This window comes from Musca domestica, unplaced genomic scaffold (assembly GCF_030504385.1).
Source record: "Musca domestica strain aabys unplaced genomic scaffold, Musca_domestica.polishedcontigs.V.1.1 63, whole genome shotgun sequence".
Taxonomy (NCBI): domain Eukaryota; kingdom Metazoa; phylum Arthropoda; class Insecta; order Diptera; family Muscidae; genus Musca; species Musca domestica.
The window spans coordinates 4123105-4138090 of NW_026712370.1; the positions used below are offsets into that span (position 1 = coordinate 4123105).

General features: G+C 36.0%; 2 protein-coding genes across 5 annotated transcripts in view; one reads left to right on the forward strand and one right to left on the reverse strand.

Annotated features, from left to right (window-relative positions):
- Positions 1-14986, reverse strand: part of LOC101896206 (aminopeptidase N) — a 270904-nt gene that overhangs the window by 174445 nt on the left and 81473 nt on the right. The window lies entirely within an intron of this gene.
- LOC105262547 (uncharacterized) lies at positions 12666-13304 on the forward strand. The gene is made up of 2 exons (XM_020039937.2): positions 12666-12755; positions 12814-13304. The coding sequence occupies exon 2, from the start codon at positions 12814-12816 to the stop codon at positions 13144-13146; it is 333 nt and encodes a 110-aa protein (XP_019895496.1). The 5' UTR covers positions 12666-12755; the 3' UTR covers positions 13147-13304.

A 14986-nucleotide genomic window follows, 5' to 3' on the forward strand; every position in this document is an offset into this window, starting at 1 on the left:
GGATAACTATCGGGATTTGTATCGAAAGATACATGAAGTTATACCACTCGGCTCTCCCAGGAATGTGAATTTTAATGATCATTAAAGGAAGAATCAGAATCAATGAAAAAATAACCCAGCAAGCCAAAGCGGAAGTAGTAAGGGAAACATTTAGAAGAGAATAAGTCGGATAACTATCGGGATTTGTATCTAGAGATACATGAAGTTATATCTACCTGTGTTCCTTGGTCGATCATCTGATGTTTCAATAGACATTTCGTATTGATTTCTGATGGAACCCCAATTCACCTTAAAGAAGATTCCAACACAGTGTATCGGCGTTTTGAAAGTTATATCGGGAGGTTATCTTGAAATTCTTGCATTTTAAGTATATAGTGCCCTGGGCTATATTAGTGACAAAAATCGGGGACATTTTTTATACCATTTGATATGGTCAAAACGTACCTCATCGAAATAATGGTTTTAGACCCTAGGTCTCTTTGGACCAAATCCGTTTCAGGACATTTGGAGTCGATCTAGAGATGTCCGTCCGTCTGTCTGTCTTTCCGGCTGGTGCGCACTATAACTCTCGAAGGGAGTATCCGATTTGGTCTAAACTGGGTACATCGTAATATTTTTGTCAAACTCAGATCGAGTTCGGAGATGGGCAATATCGGTCCACTCTTTCTGGTATCTCCCCAACAAAAGGTGAAAATTTTCAAAAAAAAATATTTTACTGCCAAGATAGAGAAAGAATGATCCGATGTAGCTCCAACCTTGCAAATCCTAATATTTGCATCATTGCTAGGTCAGGTGAGAAAAATGGACAATATTGGTCCACTCCATCAAGTACCTCCCCCAAAAAGGCTCAAAAATTTTAATAATTATAATTCTTAAAAATGTGATGTAAGAGTCAGAATGTCTTCAAATTACACACATGACAATATTTTTATTAACTCAATGCCTGCTGTTAATATGGAATATACCCGTCCACTCCTTCCGGTTCCTCTCCCACAAAGGATCACAATTTCTAATATCCCAGAAGCGCATAAAGCAGGAAATAAATACCCGATTCCATTCAAACTTGCCACATCTCAATATTTCTGTTAACACAAGGCCCGTTATAAATATGGCCGAGATCGGACCATTCCTTCCGGTACTTCCCCCACAAAGAGTCAAAGTTTTGAATAACCAAAACAATTATAAAATCAGAAAAAAGCATCCGGTTCTCTTCATATTTCACACATCCAATTATTTTTATCTGCTGTGAAGATGGGATATATCGATATACTCCTTCTGGTACCTCCCCCTTAAAGGGTAAAAATGTTGAATATCCATGAAGCTCATAAAACGCGAAATTAACATCCGATTCCATTCAGACTTGGTACATCTCAATATTTCCATCAACACAAGATCTGTTATAATATGGTAGAGATCGGACCATTTTTTCTGGTACCTCACCCACAAAAGCTTCAAGATTTTGAAAACGAAACGCCCAAATGAAAGCGGAATAAGCAGCAAACTCTCTTCAAATTTCTCACATACAAACATTTTTACTAACCCAAGATCTGTTGTGAAGATGATATCTATCTGAGAACCCCTTATGGTACCTCACAATTTTCAATACTTTTATTTATTGTAAAATAAGTCAGTGAATCTTTACAACTTGCTATATCTAAATATTTCTCCCAACCAGAAACCTGGCATGAATATGGAATTTCTAATTTCGCATAAAATTGGATAAAAATGTTCGATGTTCTTGTAATTTTGCCCATACCAATAGTGTTATCTGTATGGACTACTTCATTCGACTATATCTGGTACATCAGGAATATTTTATAAATTAATTAATCTAAAATTATCACATTGCTCATATAAAGTGAAGGGAGTTACCAATGTAGTACAAACCTGACACATCGCAATATTTAAATCATATATATTTAGATCCGACACGAAATTAAAAATATTGGCCCATTCCTTCAGAGCCTACTCCACAGAGGGTCAACAATTTGAATAATCATAACAGAAGTCAAAATATTTTTAAATAATCGAACATTGACTGAGGGTATATATCTATCGGCTAAGCCGAATGATACTTTTTAACTTGTTTTTAAATCAGTCAAGTCATTTAAGGTATCGAAGTTTGTTTCCGCCCATTTTGAAATTTTTGCTAAAATTCAAGCTAAGATTACTTCGATTTCATACATTTTAGGAATATAATGTCTTCAGCAATGTTACTGGCAAAGATCCTGTGATCAAAATTATTCGACATAAAATTTTACTACAGGTTCCCAAATATACCAAAACTCCAAAACTCGAAATAGTGCAACAAAACATAATTTTGGGGTGCTGATGTCAAAGAAAAAAATCGAAAAAAGACGAGGAAAAAGTATCCTGCAATTATTAAATATTTTCGGATTGTATTAGCCATTCAAATATTTTCTCGATATATACAGAGAATAGAGATTTCTTTTCTTTGGTGACTTATAATGAAATTTGATGCTGAATATTTTTGTATCCATCAACATCTTTCTAAAATGAGTTTTTTAGGAGAATTTTACATAAAATCACATAAATTATGGACTTGAAAAAATGTTTTTTTTTTTTTTTTTGGCTGAGATAAATAATTTTGTAGAATTTTATGACCTGCTACGATCCCATTTAAAGGGTGTTTTTAATCATATTTTAAAAAAGAGACCAAAAATACCCATTTAAAATCCACCGTTTTTATGATAGCAGAAAATAGACAAACCAAAAAGTTGACTTTTTGTTGAAGGCAAACATTTAGCCCTCCGTCCTTTGCTTTCGACTACACTGCCCTACACCAGAAGTGTCACACATTCGCCATAATGTTTGCTGGGTAACATACACCCAAACATATGCGTACGTTTCGCCAAAAGAAGTGGGTGATTGCGAGCGAATGACAATTGTTTGTTTGTTTGTCTAAATTGATTCCGACATCGAAATTCATCAATGAATGAATGAATTTATTCTTGAATTGCCATTAATGTTACCCGCAAGAGCAGCGGTAGAGTGCGACAATTTTCAAATCGATGGTAAATTTATTTTGGCTCTATGTATAAGAGAGGCTATATAAGAGGGAGGGTAAGAACGTGCGTGTGTATGCGGATATTTGAGACACTGTCATAAATAAAATCGGCAAATTTGAAATACAGAAAGCCCTTCCAAATATGGCCGAAGTTTCGCTAGACTTTGAACTCTTTGGAAATTAAAAATTATTTTTTTGGAAATTAATAATGGGTCTTAGTCATATCCTTTATTATAGTCGAACTCAACTCGATTGTGATTTAAATATTTATAGAATATACATTTCTACAAGTGTATATCATCTTCTCAATAGAAATTTGAAAAGAATTGGCTGCTTTTTTCGCTTTCTTTGAGCGTTTTGTTTTTTTTTTAAATCTTGAACCCTATGTGGGGGAGGTATCAGAAAAAAATTTTCCGATCTTGTGTTATTAAAAATATTGAGATGTGCTAAACCTGAATGGAATCGAATGTTATTTACGCGTTTCATGAGCTTCATTGAATATCATATAACCCTTTGGGGGGGAGGTACCAGAAGGAGTGGACCGATATTTCTTCACAGCAGATATTGCGTCAGTAGAAGAAATGGGATGTGTGAAATATGAAGAGAACTGGATGCTTATTTTAAATTTCATAATAATTTGTATACACTCCACCATACTATGGAGGGTATATTAATTTTGTCATTCCGTTTGTAACTCCTCGAAATATTCATGTCAGACCCAACAAAGTCTGCGTAAAATTCTACGACGATTTAGCCATGTCCGTCTGTCTGTGTGTCTGTCTGTCCGTCTGCCTGTCTGTCTGTTGTAATCACGCTATCTTTCGAACAAATTGAGATAGAAGACTAAAATTTTGCACACATGTATATTTTGCCAGTAGGCAGGTTAAGTTCGTAAATGGGCCATGTAGGTCCAAGTTATCATATAGCCCCTATATAACGGTACCTCCCGATATTCGGTATTTTGATGATTTTAGCGACATTATTTACCGGAATTGTTTCAAATTTGGCATTTGAAGTTCGTAATGGATACTACAGCCTAAGACAGAAAATTATTTGTGCAGGTCCACGTCTTTGTGTAGCCCCCATATAACGGTACCTCGCGATATTCGGTATTTTGATGATTTTAGCGACATTATTTACCGGGATTGTTTCAAATTTGGCATTTGAAGTTCGTAATGGATACTACAGCCTAAGACAGAAAATTATTTGTGCAGGTCCACGTCTTTGTGTAGCCCCCATATAACGGTACCTCGCGATATTCGGTATTTTGATGATTTTAGCGACATTATTTACCGGGATTGTTTCAAATTTCGCATGTGAAGTTCGTAATGGATACTTCAGCCCATGCCAGAAAATTGTCTGTGCAGGTCCACGTCTTCGTATAGCCCCCATATAACGGTACCCCCATATTCGGTATTTTGATGTTTTTAGCTACATTATAAAGAGATTTTTCTTCACGTTTCGCATTTAAATATTGTAATAACTTATGACAAAATTTGCCTATGCAGGTCCACGTCGTCGTATAAACATTCGGTATTTTTAAGATTTTAACAGAATTTTAACGGATTTTATTTTATTTTTTTGGAAATTGCCAAATTTGTAGCAAATGGAGGGTATTAAAAGTTCGGCCCGGCCGAACTTACAGCTTTTTTACTTGTTGTAATTCAAAACTTTTACCCCTCTGTGAGGGAAGAACCAGAATAAATGGTCCGACCTATACAATCTTCATAACAGATCTTGTGCTGATAGAAGAAATGGAATGGGATGTTAATTTCGCGTTTTATGAGCTTCATGGATGTTCAAAATTTTGACCCTTTTGTGGGGGAGGTATCAAAAGGAGTGGACTGATATATGCCATCTTCACACCAGATCTTGTGTTACTAAAAATATTGTAATGTTTGTATTTTAAAGACAATCGGGCAGTTATAAAATTTATATTAATAAGAGTTATAATTATTCTAAATTTTGACCCTTTGGATGGGAGGTACCGATATCGTCCACCTGACCAAGCACTGATGGAAATATTTAAATTTGTAAAGTTAGAGCAAAAAATATATTAAAATATATATATTTTTTGAAAATTTCGACTTTTTGTGGGGGAGGAACCAGATTGAGTGGGCCAATATTGTACATCTCCGAACTCGATCTAAGTTTGATAATAATATTACGATGCACCAAGTTTGGACCAAAGTCTCCCTCTGAGAGTTATTGTGCGCACCAGCCAGACAGACGAAGGGACGGACAACGCTAGATCGACGCCAAATCTTCTGAAATGGATTTTTTCCAAAGAGTCCTAGTGTCTAAAGCCGTTATTTCGATAAGGCACGTTTTGGCCGTATCAAATGAGCTATGCCCTCTCTAGCCGTATAAAAATACAAAAATTACCCAAATAGCGAAACTTCAAAACACCGAAAATCGGGAGAAGCCATTATATGGGGACTATATCAACTAGTTGACCTGTAGCTAACCTACCGAGAATTCCAATTTTCAAGTTTTATCTAATTTGCTTAGAAATTGTTGCAGAAACCTTCAAAGGAGGTACCGTCATATGGGGGGCTATACCTAAACGTGGCCCAATATATAGACAATTTTCAATAGCAATCAGCCTGCATATAATATTGGCCTTACTGCCAAATTTCAAAGCTCTAAATTAAATAATATGAACTCTCGTAATTTCAACAGACAGAAGGACAAGACTAAATCGACTTAAAATTTTACGCCGATCAGGAATATGTCCGTCCGATTTCCGTCCGTCTGTGGAAATCACTCTAGCTTCCGAACGAATTGAAGTAGTTTGATAAAATTATACTCAAATGTGTGTTTAGTAAGCAGGACTTTTGGTATTGAAAATGGACCATATATAGGTCCATGTTTAGGTGTAGCTCCCATATAACCGTACCTCCCATTTTTTTTTTTTTGATGATTTCAGCGACATTATTCACCAGAATTGTTTCAAATTTCGGTTTGCAAGTTCGTAATGGATACTACAACCTGTAAGAGAAAATTGGCTATGCAGGTCCACGTCCTCGTATAGTCCCCACGTAACGGTACTACCCGATATTCGGTATTTTGATGACTTTAGGGACATTATTCACCGGAATTGTTTAAAATTTGGTATTTGCTCTTCGTAATGAATACTACAGCCTACGATAGCAAATTGCAGGTCCACGTCTTCGTACCCCATATAACAGTACCTCCCTACATTCGGTATTTTGATGATTTCATCGACATTATTCATCGAATTGTTTCAAATTTCGTTTTGAAAGTTCATAATGGATACCACAGCCTGTGACATAAAATTGGTTATGCAGATCCACGTCCTCGTATAGTCCCCATGTAACGGTACCTCCCTATATTAAGTATTTTGACGATGTTAGCGACATTATTCACCGGAATTGTTTCAAATTTCGAATTTGCAGTTCGTAACGGGTACTACAGCCAGTGACATAAAATTGTCTATGCAGGTCCAGGCCTTCGTATAGCCCTCATGTAACAGTACCTCCCGATAGTCGGTATTTTGATGATTTCAGCAACATTTCGAAAATTGCCTATGCAGATCCAGGTCTACGTATAGCCCACATATAACGGTACCTCCCTATATTAAGAATTTTGAAGATTTAAGCCACATTATTCAACGGAATTGTTTCAAATAATGGGTGCTACAGCCCGTGACATAAAATAGTCTATGCAGGTCCAGGTCTTCGTATAGCTCTTATATAACGGTACCTCCCTATATTTAGAATTTTAACGATATTATTCCCTGGAATTGTTTCAAATTTCGTATTTGCAGTTTGCAATCGGCTATGACGGAAAATTGTCAATACGGGTCCAGGTCTTGGTATAGCCCCAATATAACGGTAACTCCCTATATTCGGTATTTTTGTGATTTTAACAAAAATTTTAAGGGACTTTTTTTCTTGAAAATTTCCAAATTTGTCCCAAAATTCGGTTCGGACCGAACTTATAGCCTTTTTTCCTTTTTCACATCTTAACATGATTTTCTAACATTGACCAAGCAGTTAGATTCGATGATAGCCCATACGAATCATTTTAGGGGGATAAAAAGAGAGTTCGAATGGGAGAGAGAGAGTTTTGAGGAAAGATGTAAGTGATTTCTCTTCAAGAGATATCTTGCTTCTATTGAGTTTAACCTAACGATTAGCTTGCTCTCCTTCACATGCTGTATGACCACGGCCATGAATTGAGCGTTTATATCATATTTCTTCGTCATAAAGGCAAAATTTCATAATTTTACTTCGCAATTTTTATGACAAAATTTCACAACATTCAATTTTTCTTTTCCAAAAAAAGTGACAATAATTGATGTCCCAACTCTGACAATTTGACTGACTGATCGACTTCCACAGAGCAAATGAAACGGAGGCAGACAGCGGAACTAATATTAATTGAAATAACAAATGATTGCAATGACAAAAACATATAAAGCTGTCTGGATTTGATCATCAATTTTGATGAGAAGAATAATGATGATGATCATCATCATCGTCATTGGCATAGGCATCATCATGATCATCACAGCCATCATTTGGAAGAATATTGCTCTTAGGTACACATATATCCAAAATGGTGTTGAAAGATGTCCCCATGAGTTTGTTTTTTGGTAGGTTCACAGAATCATGACTCTTGGGGAAGAGGGGAGGGGAGGTAGGGGAAAGAGGTCTGTCTACAATTGTTCTAAATTCGGCAATAAAAATAAATAATAGAGTAATTAAAAGAGTTGGGGAGCAGTGGCAGCCGAAATGTGGAGGGGTGGGGGAGGGGTAAATGCAAACAAAATCAATACGACCATCCATCAATGTTCTTGTGAAAGAGTGTTCTATTGATTTGGCTTTGAACTTTTTGTTGTTGTTGGCGGACTCTACCCCCTCCTCTCCTGCTGAATGCATTCATTTCACAAAAGAAAGGGAAAAAGGGTGATTTGTGATCACCCGTAGTGAAGAAAGTGTGTGTGTGTCTGGGTGTTTATCAATAACCTTGGAAATTTATTAGGGGAAATTGTCTCCCCAAATTTCCCTCTGCAATCACTGTTTTACGCTAAAGGGGTGGGGGAGATCTTACAAGAAGGGAATCAAAGCAAATAAAAGGGTTCATTGTCATTCCCATTCAAAGGTCACAGCCGAAATAATGACAACAATGGAAGCATCCCCAATGACGATGATGATGGTAGTGATTATTCTGATCAAAAAAAAAATCTGTTTTGTCCAGACCTTGAAATCAGTTTGCTACGATTTCGTATAGATAAATGGAATTATTACCATTTCAATGCAATCAAATAACCATCATTATCAATTATTTAATAGTTATTTCAAATGAAAACAACAATTATATTCCAATTTTAATACCCCATCTAAGGGCCGACCATTGTTATGTAATTTATTATTTTTTTTATTTTGTTTCCAATTTTTTTTTTTTTTGGTTAATATTTTGGGTAATAAAAAATAACTAACTGTAAATTTTCATGTACTTTGATATCAAGCCACAATACAATTGTGTTTTAATGGGAAATGTGATCTTCAATTGGACCACGCCATCACCGCCATCATCATTGGCGTCCTCATCAATCATGGGATGGTTAATATTTGATGTGAAAGGTATGGGGGCTGTAGCATTGTTCTCAAACACCACCGAAAACTACTTTCCCTTTTTTTCATATTTTATTATTATTATTATTATTTCATAACTTGATCATATGATAAAGAAAAATGGATAATATTTATGGGGAGAAAAAAATCTCAATTTTTTGGGTCAAAATAATGTCAGTTTTGATGGTTGCTCGATAATGGCTGCCGGCATGTGATGTCTTATTTGAAGCCACATGAAATTAATAACAAGCAACAACGAACGATCCAATGGAAGGATATAATGGAAACTTATTTTAGCAGTTTTTTTTTCTGAAACTTGGAAATTACCGATATTAATAACAACGTGCGGTACCTATAAATTTTTATACCCTACAACACATAGTGATAAGGATAATATGACTTTATTTTGTAACATGGAGAAGAAAGCGAGATATATCCACTTTCTGAGTCGATTTATGCATGTCAGTATATCTGTCCGTCCATGTCAACAAAATACAATTCAAATTTATTATCCGATTGAGATAAAAATATCCAAACAATACTTGTTTGGTCCAAGGACGAACCCTATTGAAATCGGTGAGAATCGGTTCAAATTTAGATATAGCTCTACAAATAACCGAATTCGGGTTAATTGTGCACCAATTGGCCAATATCAGTCCAAATAACCTGAATTTCGGCACATACGACCAACTTCAGTCTAGAACAAGTTAAAAAGCAGTAAGCTCGGCCGGGCCGAACTTTGATACCCTCCACTATTTGGAATGAATTTGGAGATAAAATCCTTAAAAAATTTGTTAACATTTTAAAAATAACGAATATAGCCGTTTAATTGGTGTCTGTACGACGTGGACCTACATGGGCATTGTTTGTCATAAGTCATTACCATATTCAAATCCGAAACTTGAAATAAACGGTGAATAATGTAGCAAAAATCATCATAATCGTTCTGCCATAGGCTGTAGCATTCATTACGAACTTCAAATACGCGTCTCAAACAATTTCGGTGGATATTGTACCTAAACTCGTCAAAATATCGAATATAGGGAGGTACTGGTATGTGGGGCCTGCATACCTGGGCTTGCATACACAATTTTCTGTCACAGACTATAGTTCCCATTACGAACTCTAAATACGTAATTTTAAACAATTCCGGTGAATAATGACGCTAAAATCATCAAAATACCGAATATCGGGAGGTACCGTTATATGGGGGCTATTCGAAGATTTGGACCTGCACAGACCAAAAGCTATACCAAAACGTGGAGCTACATGCCCAATTTTCAATACCAAAAGTCCTGCAGACATAACATACATTTGAGCAAAATTTTATCAATCTACTTCAATTCGTTCGGAAGCTAGCGTGATTTCCACAGACGGACACACAGGCGGACATCGCTAAATTGACATAGAATTTTATGCTGATTAAGAATATATATACTTTGTGGGGGAGGGTATAAAAAGGAAAGAAGTATCGACAAATGTATACCCTCAGCCTATGTTTAATTAAAATTATCTGATATATCGACGTGCCAGATTTGGACTATGTCGACTTCTGCCCTCTCTTTATATGATATACGTGATAATTTTAGGAAAATGTTGAATTCCTGATATGGCAGACCGAAGTAGTCCACTTCATCTAAAACTGATAAAAATATTGGGTTGTGCAAAATTAAATGAGAATCTAAAATTTATTAATGATTGATCACAATTTTAACCTTTTGTGGGTGAGGTACCAGAAGTAGCGGAACCAACTTACACCGAACCAGAAAAAAACTTATTCGTGATGGAATTGGCTGGAAAACCACAAGTGGCTATCGTTAAAGAACTCTAGCATTTAAATGTGAATAAATCTTTTGTGTCTCCTACCATCGCTCGTCACCGTGACATTGGTAGCGTAGCCCGACGTCAAGGAAGTGGACGAAAGAAAACAGCAACATAAGCAGCAATGGTTAGAAAAGTAAAAAAGCGACTTGATCGAAACCCGCGCCGCAGTGGCCAAAAATGGTTTATGAGCTGATCATATCGCAATATACCATTCGGTAAATATTGAAAAATGAGCTCGGTGTAAACACCAAAAAGTGCAAGAACTTACACCGCAACAGAAATAAACCAGTAAAGAAAGTCCTAAAGTCGGGCGGGGCCGATACCGTACACCATTTTGCTAATTTAGTAGAGCTCCGCATAACAATCAAAAGTTTTTATGGGAGAATTCAATCATACACGCTATGATTATAATTTAAAGTTCAAAGGACTGAATATGCCGAAGTATTTATATATTTTAAATTCGGACTTGCATTGCCCATTTGGTGCTATATAAAAATCTGAACCGATCTCGATAAAATTTGGCAAAGATACTTCTGAGCTGTATTTGATATATTTCCCTGAATATGAGTTGTTATAGAGTGCATATTACGGCTGTGGGTAACAAATACAACAAATCGGATTAACAATATATATAGGAGCTCTAGCTATATCTGAACCTATCTTCACCAAATGTGGCATACTACCTTCTAAACTCAATTCGGTCGTATGTGCCAAATTCCATCCCATTTGGGCACATATTAGACGTTTGGTGCACAATAAAAGGTAAATCGGACGAAGTTATATATAGGAGCTATATCCAAATCTGAACCGATCTCGATAAAATTTTGCAAAGGTAATTCTGAGCTGTGATTGATATATTTCACTGAATATCGTTGTTACGGAGTGCATATTACGGCTGCGGAGGACAAAAATAACAAATCGGATGAACAATATATATGGGAGCTACAGCTATATCTGAACCGATTTCGATAAAATTTGCCACACTTATTTTCAGGCCTAATTTGGTTGTATGTGCAAAATTCCACACTATTCGGGCTGATATTACACGTTTGGTGCACAATAAAAGGCAAATCGGACGAAGATATATATGGGAGCTATATCTAAATTTTTACCGATTATCTCCAATTTCAATAGGGTTCGTCCTTGCGCCAAACAAATGTTGTTTGGAAAATTTCATCTTAATCGGATAATAAATGCGACCTGCATTTTGTTCACAAGAATACATGGACAGACGGACGGACGGACGGACATGCAAAATCGACTCAGAATATGATTCTATGCAGATCATCAAAAGGAACTATGGGTCTATCTCGTTTCCTTTTGCCTGTTACAAACAAATGCACAAAGACATAATACCCTGACCACCTTGTGGTGTAGGGTATAAAATGTCGAAAATAGCATCAGCAAATTGGTGTAGGGTATCATAAAGTCGGCCCGCCCGACTTTAAGACATTCTTTACTGGTTTGTTTTCATTTAATAAAATTAAAAAAAAAGTAAAAATTGCGGATGTTGACTTTGTTTTTTATCTCACCCTGTATATACCTAGAATGCACTGATTTTGAATAATTTTAAACATAAATTTTTCAAAAGTGTGAATAAGGGGGGAACTTGCCCCTCTATGTTTGATATTTTTTTGATGTAAAGTTTCGAAAAGCCGATACTCTTGTTTAGCTCTACTTTCATTTGCGTAATTATTGAAAAATTGAATATTGTCGAAGAGTGTTGTTATCAAGGTTATAGCTAATTTTTTTTTTGAAGATTGAAGGAAATAGAATTTACATAATTCCAAATTAACCCTCAATAGTTGTGACATTGCAAAAAAAAAAAAAAAACTAATCTTGTTCATCAAAACATTTGCCATATAAATATTTAATTATTTGATTGACTCGAATCATGCCATGCTAATTAGAAGAAATAATTTATAAATATTACGGATGCTTGTTAACGAGACATTAAATGTAATTTGATAATAAAACAAACTACTACAATAGCGGGGAAAATATGAGAACAATTAATATTCCTATTTTATTTCTACTCTATGCCATAGGCCATGGCGAGGCTTTCAGTAGTCAGGTAAACATTTTAAAGAAATTTGGAATTTTTTGGAAAATTAAAATTGAAAATTTTCTGTAGAAATATCCTTCTAGAAAACCTGGTCCATTGAAATGAAATCGGTGGAGGTAACAACCTCCAATCCGGATCTAACGGTTTCAAAGTGAGTCGGGTGTCGCGTGGCCTCTATGCCCTGTCGGGAAACATTGTTTTAAATTTTGAAATCGTTGAAGGAGATGCCAATGAGGTGGGGTTGTCATTTGATTTAATTTTTTTAAAACTAAGTTTAATTTTATATTTTTCAGATGGAAATGAACATGTATCACAGTTCCACGGGCAAGAATGATTATCGCGCTCTACCCTTTCGCATATATCGCCAACATGTCATTGATATTTTGAATTCTGTCTACAAAGAGGGTGCCATGGAGAATTTCGCCTCCTGTTCAAATCTACCACAATTTGAGGATAAATTTGAACCACCCCTCGTAAAGGATACCTATTACATGGACAAGTGCCAATTTGACGAGTCCGGTTTTCCAAATCATGCCCAAGAGGGTTTCTATAAAATTGAGGTAATCGGTTATGGGGAAGTTGATTGGACAATGATATTGGTCTTTAAATTGGACGCTGATGTGTGAAATTTTGGGAAAAAAGTTATAAAATATATGAGAAATGATATCGAATATATATCTAAGGGTTTGAAAATCTCCATATAAGGGGATCTGGGTCTAACATAACTGTTTACCGGGTAAGATTTTAGAATTTGTCATAAACTGTTTTTTTTTTTTGGAAATTCAAAAGCATTTGCCGGAATTGATGTTTTTAGACATTTTTTTCCTGTTTTTAGACATTTTATAAAGGTTTTCCTACTTGGTACTAATATTTTGGTTATAGGACATGCAAAGATGCCAAAAGTATTGGCTACATACTTAGTTGCCCCAATACTGTTCGCTGGTTATCTAAAGGTCTCCACATGTCTTACAATGTTATGACCGCCGTAGATTCCCCTACTCCATTGGTAAGCTGCAAATGTTGATGTCATCACACAAAAAATTCGTCATAGGTCAGGTCGTCATTAGTAAAGCAAATAAATTTTATGACACTCTACAAATTGGATATACGACGTTTATATACGTTTTTAGGTATGTATGTGTCATAGAAACATAAACTGAACTCGCTTTTTTTATCTGCAATTTGCAATCACTAACTTTTAACTGACCTGACCTTAAACTTTATTTCGATTGAACTTTGACATGCAGAGCACATAAAAACTCACACAAACACACACATTTATACAAAGAGAAATTTCTAGCTAATGGAGACTTTTAAAACTTACAAGCCAGACATTGTTGTATGCTCATTTGAGATGGACAAAACAAGTAAAAAAGCTGTAAGTTCGGCCGGGCCGATCTTTGAACACCCTCCACCATTTGGAACGATTTTGGCAACTTTCAAAAAAATAAAATCCGTTAAAAATTCTCTTAAAATCCTAAGAATACCGAATTTAGCCGTTATATTAGGGTCTATACGGCGAAGTGGACCTACATAGGCAACTTTTGTCATAAACCATTACAAAACTCAAATACGAAACTTGAATAAAAAAATCAGTGAATAATGTCGCTAAATTCATCCAAATACCGAATATCGGGAGGTACCGTTATATGAGGGCTATACGAAGACGTGGACCTGCACAAACATTTTCTGTCATAATACCCGTTACGAACTTCAAATTCCAAATTTGAAACAATTCCGGTGAATAATGTCGCTAAAATCATTAAAATACCGAATATCGGGAGGTACCGTCATATGGGGGCAATATGAAGGGGTTGACCTACATGGCCCATTTTCAATATCAAAAGTCCTGCAGACATAATACACATTTGAGTAAAATTTTATCAACCTACTCGGAAGCTAGTCTGATAGACGGACAGACGGACGGACATCGCTAAATCGATATAGAATTTTCTGCTGATCAAGAATATATATTTTTGTGGGGTGTATGTATGTAGAATATAGAATAAAATGCAATCGGATTCCCGACGTCAATGAAGTAGACGGAAGAAAACAGCAACATCAGCAGAAATGGTTCGAAAGGTAAAGAAGCTCGCAGCGGCCGAAAAATGGCTCGTGAGCTGAACATATCGCAATATTCCATTCGGCAAATATTGGAAAATGAGCTCGAAGTAAAGCCATTGAAATTCCAAAAAGTGCAAGAACTTACACCGCAATAGAAGGAAAAAAAGATTCAAAAGAGTTGCTTCGCTTGGCCGAAAGTGGTGAACTGCCGAATTTGGTTTTCTCCGATGAGCAAACATTCATTGGCCAGCAGTTTGTAAACAAACAAATTTGTGTTTACTTGCCATAGAGGTCAGCTGGAAATGTGCACGTTCGGTTGGCCACCAGAACTCAAGCGCCGGTCGTGGTGATGTTGTGGGCCGTGGGCCGCCATAAAAGCCGATGATCGTTCTCTTCGTATTA

Bases quoted from the DNA above. Each gene is read 5' to 3' on its own strand.
- LOC105262547 (XM_020039937.2), top strand. From the start codon at position 12,814: ATGGAAATGAACATGTATCACAGTTCCACGGGCAAGAATGATTATCGC.